General features: G+C 51.7%; 2 protein-coding genes across 3 annotated transcripts; both read left to right on the top strand.

Moving 5' to 3' along the window:
- The first annotated feature begins 858 nt into the window (after nucleotides 1-858).
- Nucleotides 859-14993, top strand: fgf18a (fibroblast growth factor 18a). Of its 2 annotated transcripts, none has more exons than XM_088604239.1 (5): nucleotides 859-1806; nucleotides 4632-4671; nucleotides 5087-5264; nucleotides 8827-8933; nucleotides 10606-14993. In XM_088604239.1, the coding sequence occupies exons 1-5, from the start codon at nucleotides 1775-1777 to the stop codon at nucleotides 10873-10875; spliced, it is 627 nt and encodes a 208-aa protein (XP_088460365.1). In that variant the 5' UTR covers nucleotides 859-1774; the 3' UTR covers nucleotides 10876-14993. The 2 variants fall into 2 exon arrangements, with proteins under 2 accessions (XP_088460365.1, XP_088460364.1); XM_088604238.1 differs by having other exon boundaries at nucleotides 5084-5264.
- A 3208-nt stretch (nucleotides 14994-18201) lies between these two features.
- Nucleotides 18202-23594, top strand: npm1a (nucleophosmin 1a). The gene is made up of 11 exons (XM_088604237.1): nucleotides 18202-18358; nucleotides 19200-19279; nucleotides 19889-20008; nucleotides 20205-20298; nucleotides 20902-21005; nucleotides 21095-21171; nucleotides 21264-21324; nucleotides 21469-21552; nucleotides 22903-23025; nucleotides 23122-23196; nucleotides 23323-23594. The coding sequence occupies exons 1-11, from the start codon at nucleotides 18307-18309 to the stop codon at nucleotides 23371-23373; spliced, it is 921 nt and encodes a 306-aa protein (XP_088460363.1). The 5' UTR covers nucleotides 18202-18306; the 3' UTR covers nucleotides 23374-23594.
- Nucleotides 23595-25553: the final 1959 nt, after the last annotated feature.

The following is a 25553-nucleotide window of genomic DNA, read 5'->3' as shown; positions in this document are numbered from 1 at the left end:
GCTCTCTCGGGGTAACCCGACTTCACCACAGCGCTCCTCCACTGATCGCACCGCCGTGCTCGGCTCTTTGGGAAAGCTCTCCAGGAGAAGTACCGGGGAGCAGGCGGGAGCCCCGGTTTCTACGCCCCTGCCTCGCTGCTGTCGGATGTGTGCTCGCAGCCTCGTCTCTATCGTTCAAGTTGCCGTGACAATAGTGTCAGAGCGGCCGGTCGGATAGCCCTGCACCCCGGCGGTGTGTGTGGAGAGCGGGGCAGAGAGAGAGAGAGGGAGAGAGGGATCGGTCCGGCGCTGCGCTCGCTTTCTCCCCGAGAGCCATCTCGGTACAAAGCCTCGGCTGCAATAAAGAACAGGGGGTGGGAAGAAGGGCAAAACAGAAACTTGACTCTTGAAACTCGCCCGCCGATTACAACACGCACCTTGCGGTGCCGGCGATCTGTGCGGTTTGCGGGAAGGGGAGGAATCGGGGGCGCGATCTGTCAGTGCGGCCAGCCGCCCTGTCACCGGGGCGCGGATGCTTCTTGTCCTGCACCTCCGCCCGGAACGCGATCTTCGGCGGCGTCTTCCGAGGCGCTGAGCTGCCTGCCTGCGCTCCTTTTCCTGCGAACTTTTTTTCCTCCTGGAAGCCCGGATTGCCTTTTCAAGGGGAATTTTTGCCGGTGATGTCATCCGCCCGTCTGCTGGCCTCTTCCCTCTCCTAGCGGCGCGCGGACCGCCGTTCAGCCTGCCGCGGGAGCCCGGCGCGCGGGACCGCGGGAGGTCGGAGCTGCCCGCGCGCTGTCACCGTCCCGTGCCGGCGGGGCTGCCTGACCTGCCCCCCCCCACCCCCACCCACCATAACCACCACCCCTCCTCCTGCCCCGTCTCTTCCTCCTCCTGCGCTCCTCCTCCTCCTCTGAGCTGGACCGGCTCGGGCTGTAGATGCTGCCTGCCGGTCGCTGCGGGTCTCTCTCCCCCGCCTGCCCAGCCTCCCGGGCGGGCATCACCATGAACGAGCCCAGACTGCTGCTCACGGAGCCCGCAGAGCCGACCACCCCGGAGCCGCCGTCCTCTCGCCGACCTTCCCTGCCCCGGAAACAGGGACCCGACCGCTGCCGGCGCTGACCCCTGCGCCGCCGGGACAGGAGTAGCCGAATCTCCCCGCCCCCGCCCCCTCCCCTCCCCTCGCCTCTCTCTCCGGTCCCTCTGCCCGTCTCTGCCTCCCGGACAGCGCTCGCGATCAGCCTCGGGGGACCTGCTTCTGGAAGGGGGGCGGGGGGCGCGCGGGTGGCGGAGAGATCCATCACCGAGGGGCCGGACAACAGCCCCTGGAGACCCCAGTCCGGAGCTGTCCAGGAGGAACACAAGGGATTATAACGGCGGACCGCCCGGGCCTCTGGGGCTAAGAGCCGTGAATACTTGTCGTTCTGCCTGAGCAGCACACAGCCTGGATCTGGGTTTCACCTGTCGCCCCGTCTACCTGTCGTTCCCGCGGCGGGAATTCAGGACTGAGCCCTCGGAGGACACGGACCCGGCCGCCACCCCGCCCCGCCCCCCACCCGACTCACCCGGGGGGCATGAGCCCCGGAGAGGCGCCCGGTCCCCGCTCTCCGGATCGCCCGCGCCGCGACGACAAGATCCAGACCTCTCCGGTGCGACCCGTCCTGTGAAGGGCGTCTCTGACCCAGGGCGCCGTCCGAACCACAACCAGGCGGACCTGGGACCGGTACCGCCTGGAGTCCAGTCGCTCAGTGTCCGGTTCGCTGGGGTCGGGAGGGGGCAGCGACGGGCCAGAGCGATGCGGTCCCTTCTCTCCACACTGGCCTTTCTGTAAGGAAATAACAGTCGTCCTCGTAATCGTGTCTGTTCGCAGCTCGTCCACAGTCAGCGGGCGCAAACGGGCTCAGGATTCGCGATGCAAACCGCCAGCTGTAGGCCGGCTCAGACGCGGGACGTCCGGTGAACTGAGGCACCGACAGCTGTCGGGCAGTCTGCCGGCCGGCAGGACCTCAGCCCGAGGTGCACCCTGACTGATGGAGCCCGGGTGGGGGTGGGGGCATAGGTTGCGGGTTCGAACCGGGAAGCCCCTATTACAAGCGTCGGACCGTCAATTGCCCAGACGCGAGGGAATTCGAGCAATGAGCACGCGAAACTCTGCTGTCACGCGTGGGGAGACAGAGCCTGGCAAATAGTCAAGTTAGACGTTTCGTTTCGCCCTGGGCAATTCTTTATTTTTTATCATAGTGACCTGCAAACTGTACAGTTAGGCTCCACGCACATACTGTATCTGCACTAACTTGACCTCTGTAAGTGTCTGTTGGGAAAAACCGAAGGTTTTTGGTGAAAGTGCTAGATCCAGGTTGCTGAGATATTCTCTTCAGACAGAGGGCTGTATGACCTCCGGTTTGACCTTTGACCCAGCTGACCCCTGACCCCTGACCCTTGACCATAAATCACCATCTGAGAGCATGGAAGGGCTTTTGATTTGTCCTTTAAACAGGAAATGACATCAGGTTCAAGATCGAAACTGAAACCTTTGCTTAATCAATCAATCTCAGTAATTCCTCCTGGCCCTCTGCTCGATGAGGACTAGTCGAGCCCGGAGGCAACTAAGCATCCTGGGATATTCTGAGGGTCAGGCTTTGCAGGGGGCACAGAGAGATGGATCTGGGAATCTTGGTGTGTCTGTGGAAGCAGAACCCCTGAGGGTCTTCACCCAGGGGTGGATACTCCCCCACTGCGACAGCAGAGCTCCAGTCTCCGAAGGGAACGGGCTGTCCTGTCCCTTCCGGCGCGAGCTGATGTCAGACACCCGGTCCGGACTCCAAAGAGGGGCGACATTTCCGCACCTCGGGCCAGAACACCACACAGCTCCTGCCTGTGGTGCCGTTTCTGGTTCCATGTTTCACGCAAGAACGTTTGAACATCTGTCTTCGTTTTAGCCCAGCTGTGGGCTGGGTTCCAAGCGCAGCTCACATCTGCAGGCAGTAAGGGAACAGATGTGCGGAGCTGCGTTGTCACCGCGCGGCGCGGAGCGGACTGTGTCCTCACGCCGTGTCCTGGCAGGCTGACCGGGGCGGTACTGGGGGAGGCGGGGTGCAGGAGAATCCCAGACAGGGGCATGAAGCTGGGGTGACTCTTCGAGAGTGGCAAAAGTGCAGAGGGGTGGGAGCAGGGGCGGGGCTCAGCTTGGGCGACTGCATGCTCCACGTGTGTCTCTCTGCGGCTTGACTCCCAGAGCTCACTAGCAGGGCGTCTGTCACAGGGGGGCGCCGGTCCGCTCCTGCAGCACTTTGCCCATTGGTTCAGCTGAAGTGGATCGCTCACTGTCCTGAAGAGGTGCTTCCTGGACAGGGAGCAGCAGACCCCTGTCCCACTCTGTCCGGTGCGGGGCTATAAGCGGAGAGCTGGAGCTGCTGCAGCGTCCAGTCTGTCGAAGAGCCCGTTCCCTGTAGTTTCCACTGCTGTCCCCTCAGTGTCTGGATCTGAAGACGTCTGCTGGGTTGACGGTGTCAGAGTATTGAGTTCCTGTTGTCAGAGTAGGTGTTGATGCACAATCCCATCAAACCCCACAGTCTCTGCTGGCACTGTGGAGGAAGTCATCTCAGTACTGCACAGTTACTCTGACTGCTGCATAGTTACTCAGACTACTGTACAGTGACTTTGACTACTGCTCAGTTACTCTTAGACCTGCAGAGTTACTCTAGCTACTGCACAGTTACTCTCTGTGCTACACAGTTACTCTGACTACTGCTCAGTTACTCTTAGACCTGCAGTTACTCTAGATACTGCACAGTTACTCTCTGTGCTACACAGTTACTCTGACTACTGCTCAGTTACTCTTAGACCTGCAGAGTTACTCTATGTGCTACAGTTACTCTTGAGTACAGTTCGCTGTCATTGGCTCCTCACTCTGTAGGTAAGCTCAGCCCTTGTGGGTGTCGGTGCTGAGGCCTCAGGGTCTCCCCCAGTGTCAAAGGTCAGGTCTTGGGTTGGGTACCTTGGAGAGCTGGAGCTCTGCTGCTCTGTCACAGCTATATCACTCAGGGTTACTGTTCCTGTCTGGCAGCTTTATTGATCTGGGTTATTGATCCTGTCTGACATCTTTATCAAGCAGGGTTATTGATCCTTCCTGAGCCGTATTGATCAGGACTATTGATACTATCTGAAAGTGTTATTGATCTGGGTTATTCATACTGACTGTCAGCTTTATCTATCAGGGTTATTGATCCTGTTTGACAGTTTTATTGGCCAGGGCTATTAATACTGTCTGACAGCATTACTGATCATGCCTATTGATCCTATCTGACAGCTTTATTGATCAAGGTTGTTTATCCTGTCTGATACCATTATTAATCAGGGTTATTGGGGACCTCTGACTGCTTTATTGATTCCTTTATTGATAGGGGTTATTGGGCCTGTCTGACACCTTACCTGATCAGCTTTATTGGCATGGCACTGTCTGACTGTATTATTGATTGGAATTATTGAGGCTCCCTGACAGCCTCAATAATTGATTATGGTTGCTAGGGCTGTCTGACAGCTGTGTTGATCAGAATTATTGATGGTTTTTGCACAGACAGTGATCTGTGACTGTTTTATACTGATATCTGTCTAACCCTAACCCTAAACCTAACCCTGCGTGTCTCTTCCAGATGTGTCCAGGCTTTTCTGGTGGTGTGCAGTCCTTTGCAGGTAGGTGGCGCTGTGCACTATGTTGCCATTACATCTGTCACCATCTGTCTACAAATCTTAGCAGCCATGAATTCACGATGTCCAGCCCGGGAAATGTCACTGTCCTGTAACAAGTATACAGAGTGCAGTGAAAACCAGAAGATGAACTTGTTCAAGAGAGCAGATGTGAGAGAGACCAGACTAATTTGTGTGATAACAGAGTGCGAGTACCTCCTGCTATTTAACAGCTCTCTCTCCATCTCTGTTTCTCCCCCTCTCTTCCTCTCAATCTCTCCATTTCTCCCCCTTCCTATCTCTCCATCTCTTCTTCTCTATCCATCTCTCTCCTTCTCTACCTCTCCATCTCTCTCTCTCATCCTCTCTGTCTCTCTACACCTCCTCCTCTCTGTCTCTCCCCGTCTCTGTGCCCCAGCAGGTACTGGGCGAGGACAGTGATAACTTCCGAGTGCACGTGGAGAACCAGACACGGGTTCGAGATCCCATGAGCCGCCGGCAGCCCCGCGTTTACCAGCTGTACAGCCGCACCAGCGGGAAGCACGTGCAGGTCCTGGGGCGCAGGATCAGTGCCCGCGGCGAAGACGGAGACAAATATGGTAAGACCCAGAGTCCACAGGACACAGGCAGGCTCCGGGCGGGGGTCAGGCGCGCTGACGGACACCAGCAGGGAGCCTCTTCCTAATGCTGACAGAGCCATTGTCCAGCTGCAACCCTAGTGCTGATCCTAGACCCTTCACCCAGGCCTGTTAAACATCAATCTGACCAGTCACACACAGGACAGACCAGTCACACACTCTACTGACCAGACACACAATGTACTGACCAGTCACACACAGGACAGACCAGTCACACACTCTACTGACCAGTCACACACTGTACTGACCAGTCACACACAGGACAGACCAGTCACACACTCTACTGACCAGACACACACTGTACTGACCAGTCACACACAGGACAGACCAGTCACACACTCTACTGACCAGACACACACTGTACTGACCAGTCACACACTACTGACCAGTCACACACAGGACAGACCAGTCACACACAGGACAGACCAGTCACACACAGGACAGACCAGTCACACACTCTACTGACCAGACACACACTGTACTGACCAGTCACACACAGGACAGACCAGTCACACACAGGACAGACCAGTCACACACTGTACTGACCAGTCACACACAGGACAGACCAGTCACACACAGGACAGACCAGTCACACACTCTACTGACCAGACACACACTGTACTGACCAGTCACACACAGGACAGACCAGTCACACACAGGACAGACCAGTCACACACAGGACAGACCAGTCACACACTGTACTGACTAGTCACACACAGGACAGACCAGTCACACACTGTACTGACCAGTCACACACAGGACAGACCAGTCACACACTGTACTGACCAGTCACACACTGTACTGACCAGTCACACACAGGACAGACCAGTCACACACTGTACTGACCAGTCACACACTGTACTGACCAGACACACACTGTACTGACCAGTCACACACAGGACAGACAAGTCACACACTGTACTGACCAGTCACACACTCTACTGACCAGTCACACACTGTACTGACCAGTCACACACAGGACAGACCAGTCACACACTGTACTGACTAGTCACACACAGGACAGACCAGTCACACACTGTACTGACCAGTCACACACAGGACAGACCAGTCACACACTGTACTGACCAGTCACACACAGGACAGACCAGTCACACACTGTGCTGACCAGACACACACTGTACTGACCAGTCACACACTGTGCTGACCAGACACACACTGTACTGACCAGTCACACACAGGACAGACAAGTCACACACTGTGCTGACCAGACACACACAGGACAGACCAGTCACACACTGTGCTGACCAGACACACACTGTACTGACCAGTCACACACTGTACTGACCAGTCACACACAGGACAGACCAGTCACACACTGTGCTGACCAGACACACAATGTACTGACCAGTCACACACAGGACAGACCAGTCACACACTGTACTGACCAGTCACACACAGGACAGACCAGACACACACTGTACTGACCAGACACACACTGTACTGACCAGTCACACACAGGACAGACCAGTCACACACTGTGCTGACCAGACATACACTGTACTGACCAGACACACACTGTACTGACCAGTCACACACTTTGCTGACTAGACACACACTGTACTGACTAGACACACACTGTGCTGACCAGTCACACACAGTACTGACCAGACACACACTGTACTGACCAGACACACACTTTACTGACAGTCACACACAGTACAGACCTGTCACACACAGGACACACTCATCACACAGTACAGATGTACAGGGAGACAGACGGTGTGTTTATCAGCATACTGGGAGAGAGAGACAGCCAGTGTGCTTATCAGTATACTGAGAGAGGCTCTGTGTTTATCGGTATACTGAGAGAGAGACAGGCTGTGTGTTTATCGGTATACTGGGAGAGAGAGACAGCCAGTGTGCTTATCAGAATACTGAGAGAGAGACAGGCTCTGTGTTTATTGGTATACTGAGAGAGACAGATTATGTGTTTATCAGTATACTGGGAGAGAGAGACAGGCTGTGTTTATCAGTATACTGAGAGAGAGACAGGCTGTGTGTTTATCGGTATACTGAGAGAGAGACAGGCTGTGTGTTTATCGGTATACTGAGAGAGAGACAGGCTGGGTGTTTATCGGTATACTGAGAGAGAGACAGGCTGTGTGTTTATCGGTATACTGAGAGAGAGACAGGCTGTGTGTTTATCGGTATACTGAGAGAGAGACAGGCTGGGTGTTTATCGGTATACTGAGAGAGAGAGAGGCTGTGTTTATCGGTATACTGAGAGAGAGACAGGCTGTGTGTTTATCGGTATACTGAGAGAGAGACAGGCTGTGTGTTTATTGGTATACTGAGAGAGAGAGAGACAGGCTGTGTGTTTATCGGTATACTGAGAGAGAGAGATAGGCTATGTGTTTATCAGTGCTTGAGTGACTTCCCCCCGGGCCTCAGACACAATCTCTCCATCGATCACCATATTGATTTCCTATATTCTCTGTGTGTTCCTTCCTGTCAGCTGGGTGTTAAACTCCTGCTTGCTGCTCAGTGCTCCTCTCCCTCTCTGTCTCTCCCCTCCTCTATGGCTCTTTCTCAAATTCAAAATCAAAGAGCTTTATTGCCATGGCTGATGAATTACAGTGTTGCCAAAGCAGATACCATTAACAGAGCATTCAGATATTTTAAGTAAAAACATTGATATTCTTATTTACAGACAAAAATAACACAAAACAATATTTGCCATTCTCGGTTTGATCCTCTGGCTGTGACAGGAGGTCACATACTGGGCTGGAGCTCAATTGAGTTTCCTCTCCCAAACGGACTGGATTCTGATTCTGGCAGATGTGGGAATTTGGGGATTAGATTTATTTTCTGGAAGAATGTTTGTCTAATCCCAGAGTATTTCTTAACTGCAGCAGAAAATGTCTCTGATTCTCAATGCTGGCAGTGGGAGCACAGCCTGTCCTCTCTGGACAGTCAGGTCTGTCTGTGTCCAGTTTCTATGGCCAGGCTGTGGTCACTGAGCCTGTCCTCTCTGGACAGTCAGGTCTGTCTGTGTCCAGTTTCTATGGCCAGGCTGTGGTCACTGAGCCTGTCCTCTTTGGACAGTCAGGTCTGTCTGTGTCCAGTTTCAATGCCAGGCTGTGTTCACTGAGCCTGTCCTCTCTGGACACACACAACACTACCTCACCCACTGGGAAACACACACACAAACACACACAACACTACCTCACACACTGAGAAACACACAAACACAAACAACACTAGGTCACCCACTGGGACACACACAAAACACAAACAACACTACCTCACCCACTGGAACACACACAAAACACTACCTCACCCACTGGGATACACACACAACACTACCTCCCCCACTGAGAAACACACACAACACACAACACTACCTCGCCCACTGGGACACACACATAACACAAACACCAGTACCCCATCCGCTGGTACACACACACACAACACAAGAGTGCCCCCTGCAGTCCTGCTGAGCTCCATCTCGCGCCCAGTGCCCTCTAACGCCCCCCTCTCTCCCCCCCCCTCTCTTCACAAGCCCAGCTCGTAGTGGAGGCCGACACCTTCGGGAGTCAGGTGCGAATCCGAGGCAAGGAGACCAACTTCTACCTGTGCATGACCCGGCGCGGGAAGCTGGTGGGCAAGGTGAGGCACGGGAGAGGCCTGGCGCTGGTTCTGGTTCTGAGCCCAGTCCCTGGCCTCAGCCCGAGGGGACAGCGCTGGTCAGCCACAGGGCCTGTAGCTTCCTGCTCAGCAGCGCCCCCTGTCAGCCATCGTGAGCATGTCACCCCCCGAACCAGAGCCAGATATACACACAAACAACTGGCTAAACAGGGTGTGTTACTGTCACAGTGCATATGTGTTACCGTCACAATGTGTGTGTTACTGTCACAGTGTGTGTTACTTTAAGAGTGTCATTATGTGTGTTACTGTCACAGTGTGAGTGTGTGTGTGTTACTGTCACAGTGTGAGAATGTGTTACTGTCAGAGTGTGATTATGTGTGTTACTGTCACAGAGTGAGTGTGTGTGTTACTGTCACATTGTGAGTGTTACTGTCACAGTGTGACAATGTGTTACTGTCAGAGTCTGTGTTATGTTACAATGTGAGTGTGTTACTGTCACAGTGCGAAAATGTGTTACTGTCACAGTATGAGTGTGATTGTTACAGCTACAGTATGAGTGTGATTGTTACAGTCACAGTCTGTGTGTTACTGTCACAGTGTGAGTGTGTGCTACAGTCACAGTGTGAGTATGTGTGTTACTGTCACAGTGTGAGTATGTGTGTTACTGTCACAGTGTGTGTCACTGTCACAGTGTTAGTATGTGTGTGTTACTGTCACAGTGTGAGTGTGTGTTACAGTCACAGTGTGAGTACATGAGTGTTACTGTCACAGCGTGAGTATGTGTGTTACTGTCACAGTGTTAGTATGTGTGTGTTACTGTCACAGTGTGAGTGTGTGTTACAGTCACAGTGTGAGTACATGAGTGTTACTGTCACAGTGTGAGTGTGATTGTTACAGCTACAGTATGAGTGTGATTGTTACAGTCACAGTCTGTGTGTTACTGTCACAGTGTGAGTGTGTGCTACAGTCACAGTGTGAGTATGTGTGTTACTGTCACAGTGTGAGTATGTGTGTTACTGTCACAGTGTGTGTCACTGTCACAGTGTTAGTATGTGTGTGTTACTGTCACAGTGTGAGTGTGTGTTACAGTCACAGTGTGAGTACATGAGTGTTACTGTCACAGCGTGAGTATGTGTGTTACTGTCACAGTGTTAGTATGTGTGTGTTACTGTCACAGTGTGAGTGTGTGTTACAGTCACAGTGTGAGTACATGAGTGTTACTGTCACAGCGTGAGTATGTGTGTTACTGTCACAGTGTTAGTATGTGTGTGTTACTGTCACAGTGTGAGTGTGTGTTACAGTCACAGTGTGAGTACATGAGTGTTACTGTCACAGTGTGAGTATGTATTTTCCCATCACAGTGTGTGTGTGTTACTGTCACAGTGTGTGTATTACTGTCACAGTATGAGGTTGTTAATGTTACAATGTGAGTGTTACTGTTACAGTGTGTATCTGAGTGTGTATATATCAGTATGTATCAGTGTGTGTATCTCAGTGTATCAGTATGTGTTTATTAGTGTATTTCTGAGTGTGTGTATCAGTGTATCTCAGTGTGTATTGGTGTGCAAAGGAAGAAGTAAAGGTTTATTCCATGCTGAAAAGAGAAGAAAGAAAACACAACGTTTTGGCCGTGGAGCGTTCTTCAGGCGTGACACCTGAAGACCAGTGTCCACCAGTGTGTCTGTCTCCCCAGAAGCCCAACAACAGGAGTGACGACTGCGTGTTTGTGGAGAAGGTGCTGGAGAATAACTACACTGCCCTGATGTCGGCCAGGTACAAGGACTGGTACGTGGGCTTCACGAAGAAGGGGCGCCCGCGTCGGGGCCCCCAGACTCTGCCCAACCAGCAGGACGTCCACTTCATGAAGCGGTACCCCTCGGGAGAGCAGCCCGACCCCCAGCCCTTCCGCTTCACCACCGTCAGCAAGCGCACCAAGAGGCTGCGAACGCCCAGCCCCCGATAGAGCGCCCCCCGCAGGCAGCACTGCGAACTGCTGAGCCCCTCTCTGCCCCACGGCCCTGGGCAGTGCAGACAGGAAGGTACACAGGAGAGCGTGCAGCACCCATGCTTCTCCAGCCAGTGCATTGTGTGATTCTTCTCTCTTTCTGCTGTGTGTGTGCTGTCCTCATATTGCTAAGACACTGCACTATAGAGAGGACAGTGTAGACAGTACGCTATAGACAGGACGCTATAGCTACTACACCGAACAGTACACTATACCCAGTACAGTGTAGACAGCACACTATAGATAGAACAGTGTAGACAATGCACTGAAGACAGTACACAGTAGACAGGTCACTAGAGTTACTAAAGTGAACAGTACACTATACCCCATACAGTGTAGACAGTACACTATAGACAGGACACTATAGTTACTACACTGAACAGTACACTATACCCAGTACAGTGTAGACAGCACACTATAGATAGAACAGTGTAGACAATGCACTGAAGACAGTACACAGTAGACAGGTCACTAGAGTTACTAAAGTGAACAGTACACTATACCCCATACAGTGTAGACAGTACACTATAGACAGGACACTATAGTTACTACACTGAACAGTACACTATACCCAGTACAGTGTAGACAGCACACTATAGATAGAACAGTGTAGACAATGCACTGAAGACAGTACACAGTAGACAGGTCACTAGAGTTACTACAGTGAACAGTACACTATACCCCATACAGTGTAGACAGTACACTATAGACAGGACACTATAGTTACTACACTGAACAGTACACTATACCCAGTACAGTGTAGACAGCACACTATAGATAGAACAGTGTAGACAATGCACTGAAGACAGTACACAGTAGACAGGTCACTAGAGTTACTAAAGTGAACAGTACACTATACCCCATACAGTGTAGACAGTACACTATAGACAGGACACTATAGTTACTACACTGAACAGTACACTATACCCAGTACAGTGTAGACAGTACACTATAGATTGAACAGTGTAGACAGTACACTATTAACAGTACAGTATAGAGAGGACAATGAAAACAGTATATCATAGATAGTACAAGGTAGTCAGTATGCTATAGACAGTACAGTGTAGTTAATACACTGACGACAGAACACTGTAGATAGTACAATGTTGACAGTACACTATTAACATTACAGTTTAGACAGTACACTATAGTGGATAGTGAATAGACAGTGTAGACAGTAAGCTATACACAATATAGTGTAGACAGTAGACTGAAGACAGAACACTATGGATAGTACAGTGTAGACAGTACACTACAGATTGTACAGTGTATACAGTACACTATAAATAGTACAGTGCAGACAGCACATTATAGATTGTACAGTGTAGACAATACACTATAGACAGTACACTTTAGATTGTACAGTGTAGACAGTACACTATAGATAGTATGGTGTATACAGTACACTATAAATAGTACAGTGCAGACAGCACATTATAGACAGTACAGTGTAGACTACAATATCGACAGTACAGTGCTGACAGGACACTATGGATAGTACAGTGTTGACAGGACACAGCAGACAGTACACTATGGATAGTACAGTGCAGACAGTACAGTATAGACAGTACAGTGTTAACAGGACACTGCAGACAGTACACTATGGACAGCACAGTATAAACAGTACAGTGTTGACAGGACACTATGGATAGTACAGTGTTGACAGGACACAGCAGACAGTACACTATGGATAGTACAGTGTAGACAGTACAGTATAGACAGTACAGTGTTAACAGGACACTGCAAACAGTACACTATGGATAGTACAGTGTTGACAGGACACAGCAGACAGTACACTATGGATAGTACAGTGCAGACAGTACACTAGACAGTATACTATGGATAGTACAGCGCAGACAGTACACTAGACAGTATACTATGGATAGTACAGTGTAGACAGTACAGATAGAATAGTGTTGACAGTGCACTGAAGATATTGCAGTGTAGACGATACTCTATAGACACTGCTTTGCATATACATGTTACTCTGTAGTGTATTACAAGTGAAGAAGGTTATTTAAACTGCAAAGCTCTAAGGGCAGCACATTCCTGGACAGGAGTGGACAATACAGCACAGTCCGGGACTGGAGTGGACAATACGGCACAGTCGTGGACTTGAGAAGAAAGTACAGCACAGTCCTGGAGAGGAGTGGACAATACAACACAGTCCTGCACTGGAGTAGACAATACAGGACAGTCCTGGACTGGAGTGGACAGTATAGCATAGTCCAAGACTGGAGAGGAGTGGACGATACAATGACAATACATTGAAGACATTACACTGAAGACAATACAAAACAGACTAAACAGAACAGTAGAGAGTTGACAGTACACAGAAGGCTGTACATTATTAGACAATACAGAAAAGACAGTACACTATAGATATCCTGTGTAGACATTACAGAGAAGACACCACAATGTAGATGGTCCAGTGTAGGGTGAACACACAAGACAGTACACTATAAATAGTACAATGCGAATGGTATGCTCTAGACAGTATGCAGAACACAGCAAACAGTAGATAGGTCTGTGAAGACAGTACATTATAGACAGTAGAGAGGAAACAGCACACAAGAGATATTCCAGTATAAACAGTACATTATCGACAGTACCCTATAGACAGTACTTTGTTCACAGTACACTTTAGACAGTCTACAGAAGACAGTAGATAGTAATGTGTAGAGAATATACTACAGACACTACATAGAAGACAGTATACTATAGATAGTATAGTGCAGACAATTACTAAAGACTGTACATTACAGATAGTACTGTGTAGACAGTGTGCAGAAGACAGCACACTATAGACAGTACTGTGCACTAATGACTGTACAGTGCACACTAGACAGTATGTTATATAAGAGACAATTCAGTACAGTTTACAGTTAGAGTACTATAGAAGTCATAGTACTGTTTCACTGATACAAAAGGAACAGATCGTAAGTATAGCATGAACAGGAATGTATAGACACTGCTTTGCATATACATGTTACTCTGTAGTGTATTACAAGTGAAGAAGGTTATTTAAACTGCAAAAGCTCTAAGGGCAGCACATTCCTGGACAGGAGTGGACAATACAGCACAGTCCGGGACTGGAGTGGACAATAAATACAGTCCTGGACTGGAGTGGACACTACAGCACAGTCCGGGACTGGAGTGGACAATAAATACAGTCCTGGGCTGGAGTGGACAATACAGCACAGTCCTGGGCACAAGAGGACAATAAAGTGTGGTACTGGACTTGACTGGACTAAACTGGAGTGGACAGTAAAGTGTGTTACCGGACTGAACTAGAGTGGAAAGTAAAAAGCAGTACTGGAGTGGACAGCAAAATGATGGTACTGGATGAACTGGAGTGAACAGTAAAGTGTGGTACTGGACTACCACCAGCTTGGACTGGAGTGGAGTAGATAGTAAAGTGTGGTACTGGACTAGACCGGAGAGGAGCTGCAGTACAGAAGAGAGAAGCCAGGCTGTGGACGCCCCGCCACCACCACTGACTTCTATGCCTTTCAGAAATGAAAAACTGAGACTGAGGGGCCGCAGGGAGGCAGGGAGAGGGGATTTTGGGAGCTCCCCCCCCACAACACACACACACACCACACAAGATCCCTCCTCTTCTTCCCCCCAGTATCCCATCCCAGAACAGCACTGCCTGGACTGAACCTGGGAGCTGGGAATCGTACCAAAAATTATATCGACCAAAGAAACTGGATGTTACTGACATCGCCCCCCCCGGGAGACCCCTAGAAGCGGCAGGGGGGCTTACAGGGGAACGCTGCAGGGGCAGATCAGCGCCCTGACTCTGAAGGGGGGGCAATTATCTCTATACTTGTGTTTTTTGTAAACGGGACCCGGGAGCAAAATGTTCCTGTATTTATCGGAGTACAGAATGCTGCTACAAAGACATTCGGTGGAATTTACCAACGCCTCATAAACCAGTAATAAAGGGAATAAGTAAAAATATTATTATTGATGTTATTATTATTATAAAACTATTTATTTCACCTCTGTATATTGCTGTCCCTTTAAAGCAATTATTACTGCCTCAATCATTAAAATGCTAATGGAAAAGAGTCTGGGAGAGAAGTGTGTTTGTTACTCTCAGTAGGAGGAAGTAGGAAGAGAAATCTCTACACCACTTCACCACTGTCCCCCTGTCCCAGGAATCTCCTCACTGTGTCCCTTCACCACTGTCCCTATGTCCCAGGAATCTCCTCACTGTGTCCCTTCACCACTGTCCCTCTGTCCCAGGAATCTCCTCACTGTGTCTTTCACCACTGTCCCCTGTCTCAGGAATCTCCTCACTGTGTCCCTTCACCACTGTCCCCCTGTCCCAGGAATCTCCTCACTGTGTCCCTTCACCACTGTCCCCCTGTCCCAGGAATCTCCTCACTGTGTCCCAGGAATCTCCTCACTGTCTCCCTTCACCACTGTCCCTCTGTCCCAGGAATCTCCTCGCTGTGTCCCTTCACCACTGTCCCAGGAATCCCCTCACTGTGTCTCTTCACCACTGTCCCTCTGTCCCAGGAATCTCCTCACTGTGTCCCAGGAATCTCCCGGGCTCTGGACTTTGTGCTGACACAGGGCCAGACACTCTGCCCTGGCACAGAGTTGATCAACAGGCAGGGGAACATGCTGACCAGCCTTCATCCTGACACCTGTGAGAGAGTAAATATTTAGATTTTTCTCAGCAGCTCCGCTCTCTGTCCAGCAGGTGGTCAGCGTGGGAGCGCATTCATTTTCAAGGAAATTTCGGAATCTTTTTCTTGGCTGGAAACACCTGTGTTAGATTAGGGAGTGAAAAACTCTTTCCTATGAACTGAGGCCATGCTGAGCTACCAGTGCGCAGAAGACCAGTCATTCGAGTTGAAGGAAAACTTTTATTCTGAAATGGTGAAAGATAACTGGGACTAAAATAGGAAACCAAACAATCCAAAAAAGAAATAAAATGTCTGGTAATCTCTTTATGCCAGGGAGAGTTTAATATTGTTGGAACCAAGTCAGATTCTGAAACAAAAACTTCAGTTGACCTGCCAAGAACGGGAGAGCAGTTTTGTCGCCCCCTGGTGTTTCTATTTGGTCTCTGCACGCTATTTTATGTAGTCTACCAGCGCCACCTTGTGGTGGCAAGGCGAACTGCATGTTTAATGTCGCCGGGCCCCGGGGAGGCTCGGCAGCCTGCTGGCAGCCCGCTCCAGACGGAGCCCCCAGACGGAGTGTGTCGGCGGGTGTGCCAGAGGAGGGGTGGGAGAGGAGAGGGGCTCTGACTCAGAGCTGGCAGGCAGGGGCTGCAGCTGTGCTCGCGGCCGGGGGGAGGAGGAACGCTGTGCCCCCCCCGTACCGGGCCCCCCGGCTCACACCTGATGCCAATTTGAGCTGCGCAAACAGGCGCTCCCGGCGGAGAGGCGAGGTGAAAAAGGATCCGCGCTCTGTTCTGCCGGGCTCTGCCAGGGCTGGGGAGTGGCCCGCTGTCTGGGTCAGACTCTCACACTCCTCCGTCTGCATTCCTGCGCTCCGCTCCAGCACTAACATTCCCACATTCCCACATTCCCAGCACCGCCGCTTTGATCCGCCCCTCCGTCCCCGGACACCGAGGAGAGATCTGGGATTGTTATTCTTCCTCCCTCGCTGACACACACACACTCTTACACACTGAAACACACTGATACACAGTGTTTCACACTGGAACACACACTGATACACACTGAAACACACACTGATACACAGTGTTTCACACTGAAACACACTGTTTCACACTGAAACACACTGACTCACACACTGTTACACACTGAAACATACTGATACACTCACTGATATACTCAATGATACATACTTAAACACACACTGATACACACTATTTCACATTGACACACACACTGAAACACACACTGATACACACAGATACACACAGATACACTCACTGATACATACTTAAACACACACTAATACACACTGTTTCACACTGAAACACACACTGTTACACACTTACACACTGATACATTAAAACACATTGAGACACAATGACACACTTTGAAACAGTGATACACACTGTTACACACATTGAAACACACTATTACACACTGATACTTACACTGTCACACACTGAAACACAAATTGTTATACACTTTAGCACCCTGAAACACAACTGGTACACACATTAACACACACAGTGATACACAAACTGACACATTGAATCACACACTGAAACACTGTTACACACCAGTACATAGTGTTACACACACTGACATGCTCACACACACTAACAGGCACACACTGTACATTGATACATATACTGTCACACAACTGTCACAGACTGACACACACTGATATACAAACTCTGACACACACAAAAACAGACTGATACACATTGTTGCATACACTAAATCACGTTCATACACTGCTACACACACTGTCTGACACAAGCACACACTGACACAAACTGAAACAGACCAACACATACACGTTGATACGCATTCACACACTAATAGACACTGACTTATGCAAACACAAATCGTTACACTTTTACACATACACTGAGACTCTGATATACTGACACAAACATGCACTGATACACTCAATGATACACATTGACAAACTGTTACACACACTGACTAACATAAACGCACTGATAGAAATACTGATACACTGACACACACGTGTCCTCTCCACATGTTGTGTTCAACTGTTGTCTTGAAGCAGGTAAATCCATCAGAGGCCATTTCCTCCAACACAGGATACTCCAAGTGTGCTCTCATGGCAAAACCACAGAGATCAGCCAGCCTGTCCTCCCTAAAGTCTCCCCTTCATGCAGAAATTTCTCTCTCCTCCCCTGATCTGTGTGTCATGGGGCTGCAGGAGGACTGAACCCCACTCTGGTCTTGTACAGTTTCTCTCTCCTCCCCTGATCTGTGTGTCGTGGGGCTGCAGGAGGACTGAACTCCTCTTACTTCTGCTGGTGAAGTGTTCTCTTTCCTCCCCTGGGCATGCTTTTTTAATTAATGATTATTAGGCAACTCTTATCTTTAACACTGCTGCTTGTACTGACCTTCACACCCACCCAATATGGCCTCTTGATTCCTTCTACTGCAGCGAGGCCATTACAACGGTGAATCCTCTCCATCGTTTTGGCACAGTCTGCCTGTGTCCAATCAGAGGAGATTTAGGGGGTGTGGCGTCTAGCGAAGAAACGCTGCGATTGGGGAGAAGCAAAGAGCGCAGCCGCTTCCACTAGTGTGGGAGTGGCTAGCCCTAAAGAAGGGTTGTAATTGGATAATCAGCTCGGGACGTCACTCTCCCTGCGCCTGCGGGGCGTATTTCCGCGGGAGTCAGGGACGTGTGCGTCGCTGCGGAGCTCATTTTGACCTGTGGAGGGGTGGCGAGTTGAAGATGGACAGCAGCATGGATACGGAGCAGATGGGCCCGCAGAACTTTTTGTACGGTAAGGAGACGGCGAGCTCGTTTAGTTGAGCGGAGCTGGGAAGCGCAACATCTGAGGTCGTCCTGTAGTGGTCTTCTACCCGAGGCTTCTCTTTGGTCTCCGCGCTCCGAGCCGAGCGGGGGGCCACGGTGCCGCGGTCCGGGAGTCGTGCGCCCCGCAGCGGGCAGAGGAGACCTGATTGATCGCTGTTTGTGGCCTGGGAGCGGCGTAGGCGCTCGAGGAGCGACCCTCCGTCGCTTCTCTTTTGTCCTTTTGTTTAAAGCCCAGAAATGTCGGTTTCCAAGTGAGCCGCTGGCCGTGTGGCGAGGAAGCGGGCGAACACGTGTGCGCTGTGCCGCGGGTGGGGGGGAATGGCGCCTACGGGGTTCGGGGGCTGTCCGGGACCTGGCTCCTCGGCTCGGGGAGCTGTGCGTGGCGCCAGTTCTCGGGACGCCACGGGGCAGCTGCTTTAAAAAAACTCCGCGGTGAGTAAAGTAAGGGAGAGAAGGAGCAAAAGCATTTGATTGCACTGGCGCGGGTGACCAAGGAGCCGCGTTGCGCCGAGATCGAGGGGGTCTCTGATTTGGACCCGGTTTTCGACGATAAGAAGTCGGTCCTCTGTGCAGGCGGAGTTTCGGGCCTTTTTCTCCGAACCTGCTGTCCCGCGAGAGGACTCCTCCTTTACCCACTCGGACCCCAGACCACGCACGTGGCTACCACGTGCTCCCGAGTCGCGGTCTCCCCCACTCCACCCCACCCCCCCGTTTCCGTGGCGACGGCTGTGCGCCGCCGTGGGGAGGCTGCCGGGAAGTGGCACCCTTGCTTACCCGCTGTCCCCCCCCCGTGCTGTCTGTCTCCCCAGGGTGTGAGCTGAGGGCGGGCAAGGACACCGTCTTCAACCCCGAGGACGACGAATATGAGCACCAGCTGTCCCTCAGGATGGTGAGTCTCTCCTCTCCGGCCCAGCAGGCTCGCTGATCCCCGGGTCCAGCCGTTTCCTGAGAGTACAGGGGCTTGTTCCACACTCTCCCCACCCTTTGTGTAAAGAGCCCCCTTTTCTCACTGAAGCGGCCGAACAGTTTCATACTGAATGAATCAGGTCGATATTTAATTAAAAACAATAATTTGCCTGTTTTAAGGTTTATACATTACAATGTGTGCTGATATTTACTTATTTTTTGCGAAGTTTTGAGTTGAATGAAAACTGGTGGCCTACCTGGAAGAAATTCTAAGGTCACTGTTAAATTTCCAGTGTTTGTAAAAAAAACTTAAGAACACTACCATATACAGACAGCCAAACATACACTACCAAAGACGCGACAGGCTAAAACTGGGCTGGATCTCATCCAGCCCTTTATTGAAAGAGCTCCAGGTCTCTGCTACAGCAACATGGCTGGGCTGCTTGTTCCACTCCCACAGCTCTGTGTCAAGACGTCAGGAAGTGCCTCCTGTTCTCAGTGTTGAATCCGCTTGCCAGCAGTGTCCTCTGGTTGGCTTCAGTGGGTGACCTTTGACCCCGGCGCGGCCTGTTCATCCTCTCTGTCTCCCCAGGTGTGCGTTGACCCCAGCACGAAGGACGAGCTGCACGTGGTGGAGGTGGAGGGGCAGGACTCCGAGGGCCAGACGGTGCAGACGGTGCTGGCCTCCCTGCGGCCGTCCACCCTGCCCAGCGTGAGTGTCCAGGGACCGGCCCTGTGGGCCTGGCTGAGGGAGGGTGACCCTGGGGCAGGTGGGCAGTATGTAGCCTGCCGACGCTTGGCCAAGGGGCGTAGGGCCTGATGCACATCCCCTGGGTGGTGAGACCCGCCTGTCCACCGGGGCTCCTGCCGCGGTCCGTCCCGGCTGACCGGTCTTGTCTGACTCGCAGGTGTGCCTGGGCGGGTTCGAGATCACACCTCCAGTGCTTTTCCGGCTGAAGGCGGGTTCTGGTCCGGTTCACATCAGCGGACAGCATCTGATGGGTGAGTCCAACTCTCCGGCGTGGGGGCGAGGGGGCACAGTGTTTTGGTGCTTGTGGGTTCCCACAATGCATCTGGCTACACAATAGCCAGTGTTAGGATCTCAGAAAATGAATAGTCTGGACAGCAGAGCTAGAAGTTGGTCTTGACTGTACAATATGGTATCTTTACTTTGTCAACACTGTGCTCTGATCACTGCTCAACCTAATTTCTACCAACAATCTAGTTTTTGCTAGATTTCAATGATGATTCCATTGAAAGGGTAAGCAAGCGCTGTAGAAGCAGCGCACCAAACTCTGAAAGAAATGGATCAAGTTCAAGAAGTTTAATGTACACATTTAGGGTTCTGCATGCAGGTAGTAAGAATATAAATATGGGAAACTATGCACTAGAAATACACTGCAGTTGTAGATGTTTTAAAATATAAAATTTAAAATATTCCATGGTGCCTTATTGTAGGATTAAAGTGCTTCTTTCTTTGTTAGCACTGTTGTGGTTTCTAAACAAGTACTGTAAGGCTTTTAAAAGTGGGTGGGCACAGCGGTTTAGGGTTTAATTAGCTGATGTTCTGGGTCCTGTGGTGTTGACCCCTGTCCACTCCTGCAGTGTCGGAAGACATGTGCTTTGGGGAGGAGGAGGATGAGGAAGAGGAAGAGTCCAGGAAGTCTGTCAAGAGGCCTGCTGGAGCAGTGAAGTCCAAACCGCAGCAGGTCAGTGAAGACCCCCTGTCCTTCATCCCAGTTCGCACCCTGCTTTATAATTCCTCACTTTTTCACCTAAACCCCCACTGTATCCATAGAAAAAGATGAAGCTGGAGGAGGAAGAGGACGATGAGGATGATGATGACGACGAAGATGAGGAGGAGGATGACGATGAGTAAGTCTTGTCTGCCCCCTGGCCTGTCTTCCTCCCTGTTGCTGTTGATACGCACCCTGGTGTCTAACCCTCTCACCTGGCTTCTCCAACAGGGACGATGAGGACGAGGATGACGAAGAGGAGAGTGAGGAGGAAGAAGAAACTCCAGTGAAGGTAAGACCGACCTCTTGCCTGCTGATGCATGTGCTCACTGAGCCTGATCCGTCTGCGTCCAGTTTCTCTGGCCTGCCCCTTGTCTCGCTGACCTCCTGCCTGCTGATACATCTCCCCCCCCATCTCTCTCTGTCTCTCCTTCAGCCCCAGAAGAAAACACCAGCCAAGACCCCCAGTCAGAATGGGAAGATGCAGACCCCAGCCACTCCTGCCGCGAAACAGAACCAGGTACTGACCGGGTTCCCCAGTGGTCCCGTGGCCCGGAAAGCCCCGAGCCGGAGGTGTCAGGTGTAGGCGCCGAGTGTGGCCCGTTTCGCACGGGGCCCGCTTGTCTGGGCGCCTGGAGACTCTTCTGTTCTCGCGAGTCGCCCATTTCAACGGTCCATGAAGCTTTGGGGCCCTCCAGTCCTGCCTCAGCTGAACCCGTGATCCGTGGGGTGACCCGTGACACCGGCTGGACAGTGGGGAGCCCCCCGCCTTGGGTGCCCTCAGCAGACGGGAGTTCTCCAGTGTCCAGTTCTCCTCGGACACGTCTTCCCGTTGCGATGACGTTTTATTTTATTTCTCCTCCCCGCGGAGTCGTTTCACCCCAGGGGCAGCTGTTTGCATCGGCAGGCCGCGGGGGAACGGTGCCGATGTGTCGCTGCCGACTGAAACAGAAGGACAATAAAGCCGAGTGCGAAGAGCTGTGCTGGTCTGCGAGTGATTGACTCCCCGTGTGCCCCCTGTCCCCGAGCGCGCGGCTGCGGGTTCGAGCTGAGGGCGGTCCACCGGCTGTAGTAGTTTGCTGGGGTTGGCCATTGGGTTGTGGGGTGGAGAGTTTAGACTGGTGGGGGGGGGGGGGGGGGATCAGTGCTGCTCCTGCAGGGGCCCCCCGAGATCTTCCTCGTGCGACAACTGTGCACGCCTTCCTCGCACGCTTCCCGGTCTCCTGTAGTGATCTGGGTCCGTCGGTTAGCCGGCTGTGATGCTCGGGTGGTGAACTGGAGTTTGTGTGTTCCTATCGCAGGCCTGAGACATGCTGGCAGGTTAATGAGCAGTTTTGGCCCCGGGTGAGGGTGTGTTTGAGCCCGTCTGTACCCTGGTGTGTCTGTTGGGGGGTGGAGCCTAACCAGCAGGCGTGACTCTGTACTGGGTCAAGTGGTTTTTGAAAGAGGTGTGGTGTGAAAGGGGAGCTCTTTCCAGTGGGTTTTAGTGGCTGGGTTGGAGCTGCCAGCTAGAGGCAGGAGGGGCGCACACACACACACCCTGCTCTTCTGAGAACCTCGTTCACCCAGGGGTCCCCCAGCCAGGACCATGAGCCCCTGCTTTGGGGGGAGAGGTGGGATAACCTGTGGGACATCTGAACCTTCCCGTTGGGGGAGAGGAGTCCTTGGGTGCGGCAGTCTAAGGAATCTGGTTCAGTTAGCATTCGGTTCGGAGCAGGGGGGGTAGGAAAAGTTGGAGTTGGTTCAGTCTGATCCCTGATGGGGTTCTGACCCAGAAGCGTTCTGTTCCTCTTTTCCTTCCCCTGTGGGCTAGCAGCCCAGTTGTGTGGCTAGTATTGGGGATGCTGACCACACTCTCCCCCATCTCCAGCAGACTCCCAAGACCCCGAAGACCCCCAACACCAAGGGCCAAGGAGACAGGAAGCCCCAGACGCCCCGTGCCCCCCTCAGCCTGGCCGAGATCAAGGCCAAGATGATGGTTGGCGTGGAGAAGGTCAGTGTGGGTGCCGTGGTGGCCCTGTGTCCAGTTCCCTGACCGCGCTGGCCCCCCTGGTCCTCAGCCATCCTGTCCGTTTCTCTCTCCCCGCAGGGAGTCATGCTGCCCAAAGTGGAAGCCAAGTTTGAGAACTTTGTGAAGAACGGTTTCAAGGTGGACGATAAAAATGTGAGCATTTAATTTTTTGTCCCGCCATCTCCCCCTTGTGGCCGCCGCCATGTCTTTGTGCTGTCTCCCCCTTGTGGCCGGTGTGTGACTCATTCCTCTCTCTCTCTCTCCCCCTCCCTCCTACAGACGATTCAGGAGCTCTGGAAGTGGAGACAGACTGTGAAAGACAAGAAATGATTGGATTTTTTTTTTATTATTTTTAAGTTTTTATTTTTTTGCTCCTCTTGTCCGTCTGTCCTCTGTCCACATGGGGCGGGTTTGCCCTTTCCCGAGGGGAAGCTCCCCTTTCCTGCCGACCAGTGCCGTCCGGTTTTGTGAGGGGCCAGGGGTCCAGCACGTCCAGTGGACCAGCTGTCCCTCTTCAGTGTTTTTACTGCCGAAATAAAATGTCAGCTGTCTCCCTGTTTGTCTTTTGGGTCAGTAGGTCTGTTTATGACCGTCTCTCTCACACCCTGGGACCTCAATCTGGGGTGACTGCAACCCCCCTCAGGTACTGGGGTTCACTTTCACAGGGGTCATCCTGGGGACTGTGGAGTACGGCTCCTGACACCCCACATCACGCAAACCTCAATTCTCTACCCTGGGTGCTGTATAGGTGAACCATGGCAGACAGTGGGATCCCCAATGTAGAGAAGTGAGGTGCTATGCAGTTTATAAGGCTGCTGAAGGATTTCTAATGGAAGCTGCTGTACTGTGCTCGTAGGAGAGCAAGGCATTGTGGTCTTTGTTGTCTTTACAGCAGCCAGTGAGACTGCAGGTTGTGGCATGATAGTCCACTAGGGGGCACTGCTGTAAAGCTGAAGCAGTTTGTGTTCACATGTATTACCACTTGCTATGGTCAATCGTGCAGTGTTATGTGGTAAAACAGCGTCTGCAGTGAGGGTGGTAATTTGGTCAAATAGTTTTAGAAAAAACTGATGCAAGTGCTGACACGCAAATACTTTATAAGCTGTGACTGTCTCTTCTGCTTAAATACCAAATGTGTCTTTAGAGGAAGAGGCTCTCTGGCTGTAGTCTTACTCAAGGTGCTGGGATTCCACTGCCCAATTTTGTAACTGCTCTGTTCTGAGGGATTCGAAATGACGACACTCCACTCTTACCCGGCCCTGTCCTCTGTTGGGGATCGGAGAGGAGTGATGGCTCTCCGGTCTCCTCTCGCCTCCACGTTCCCACCCGGCCCTGTGCTCCGTTGGGGAAGCAGGGATTCAGAGTGCCAGCTCTCCGCTCTCACCCAGTCCTCTGTCACAAGCAGGAAGAGGAATCGGATCTGCCCTCTATCCCTGGACAAACAACCTGATCCAAATAACCTCCTCTCGTCCGTCGGCTTTCACTTGTAGTGGTTGCAGTGTTTGTGAAGGCTCTGTGTTGTGCCTGGTTTTGTCTGGTGTGGGGAGGCTCTATGGTGGGACTGAGCCTAGCAACACACACACACACATATACACACACAGCAGCTTTGTGTGTCGGCAGCCCTGGGGGTGATGGGCCTGCAGAGAGGAGGGGGAGGGGAAAGCTCTTAGCCGCTCCCTGTGGACTTGATCCCAGCTCTTACACTCCGGACTAAAGTGGTTTTCCTGCTGCGCGCTGCAGAACAGGGCTTTACTGCTGGAACGTGACTGAGAGTGTGTGTGAGGCTGATTGAGGGTTTGTGAGAGTGGCTGTGTGAGGGGGAGAGATAGAAGAGAGAGGCAGAGTGATGGGGAGGGATCGAGGAGAGAGATGGAGTGGTGGGGAGAGAGAGAGAGGCAGAGAAGGAGGGACTCAGCTCAGCCCAGTCCTGTGCAATGCTGGCTGGGAGTTATGTTTGTCATTAGGGGTGACTGGGCTCTCTGTGTCTGTCTCTGTCCCCCAGAAGAAAATGGAAAGATCATATCCTGACAGACAGAATCAACACAGGCTTAGTCAGGGACAGCATTTCTGAGTCTCCTATGTGATCTACAGAAATGTCCAATGGCATGTTTGCACTGGAAATTTAAGTAAAAGCTGTGTGTATTTCATTTGCTTTCACAACAACGTAATTTATTGGTCATGCCAATAAAACGTTTTGACTGTCAGTATTTTCTGTGTCCATGTGTATGTAGGCAAGTATGTGTGTGTAAGAGTGTGGTTGTGTATGTAAAGGCTGAAGCTCTGCTCCAGGTACAGGTGAGTCTGAGGTCGGTGCTGTACTGCAGGTACAGGTGAGTCTGAGGTCGGTGCTGAACTGCAGGTACAGGTGAGTCTGAGATCGGTGATCTACTGCAGGTACAGGTGAGTCTGAGATCGGTGCTGTGCTGCAGGTACAGGTGAGTCTGAGATCGGTGCTGTGCTGCAGGTACAGGTGAGTCTGAGATCGGTGCTGTGCTGCAGGTACAGGTGAG

This window comes from Lepisosteus platostomus, chromosome 13 (assembly GCF_059453375.1).
Source record: "Lepisosteus platostomus isolate fLepPlt1 chromosome 13, fLepPlt1.hap1, whole genome shotgun sequence".
Taxonomy (NCBI): domain Eukaryota; kingdom Metazoa; phylum Chordata; class Actinopteri; order Semionotiformes; family Lepisosteidae; genus Lepisosteus; species Lepisosteus platostomus.
The sequence above is the reverse complement of the archived record's forward strand: the minus strand, read 5'-3'. Positions and strand labels throughout refer to the sequence as shown.

What these genes read in the sequence shown, in the direction of transcription:
- npm1a (XM_088604237.1), top strand. Translation starts at nt 18,307, where the DNA reads ATGGACAGCAGCATGGATACGGAGCAGATGGGCCCGCAGAACTTTTTG. An exon ending in ACCAGCTGTCCCTCAGGATG is followed by an intron (nt 19,280 to 19,888) that starts GTGAGTCTCTCC and finishes CTGTCTCCCCAG; the next exon opens with GTGTGCGTTGACCCCAGCAC. An exon ending in TCAAGGTGGACGATAAAAAT is followed by an intron (nt 23,197 to 23,322) that starts GTGAGCATTTAA and finishes TCCCTCCTACAG; the next exon opens with ACGATTCAGGAGCTCTGGAA.
- fgf18a (XM_088604238.1), top strand. Translation starts at nt 1,775, where the DNA reads ATGCGGTCCCTTCTCTCCACACTGGCCTTTCT. An exon ending in TGGTGTGCAGTCCTTTGCAG is followed by an intron (nt 4,672 to 5,083) that starts GTAGGTGGCGCT and finishes TCTGTGCCCCAG; the next exon opens with CAGGTACTGGGCGAGGACAG. An exon ending in CGAAGACGGAGACAAATATG is followed by an intron (nt 5,265 to 8,826) that starts GTAAGACCCAGA and finishes TCTCTTCACAAG; the next exon opens with CCCAGCTCGTAGTGGAGGCC.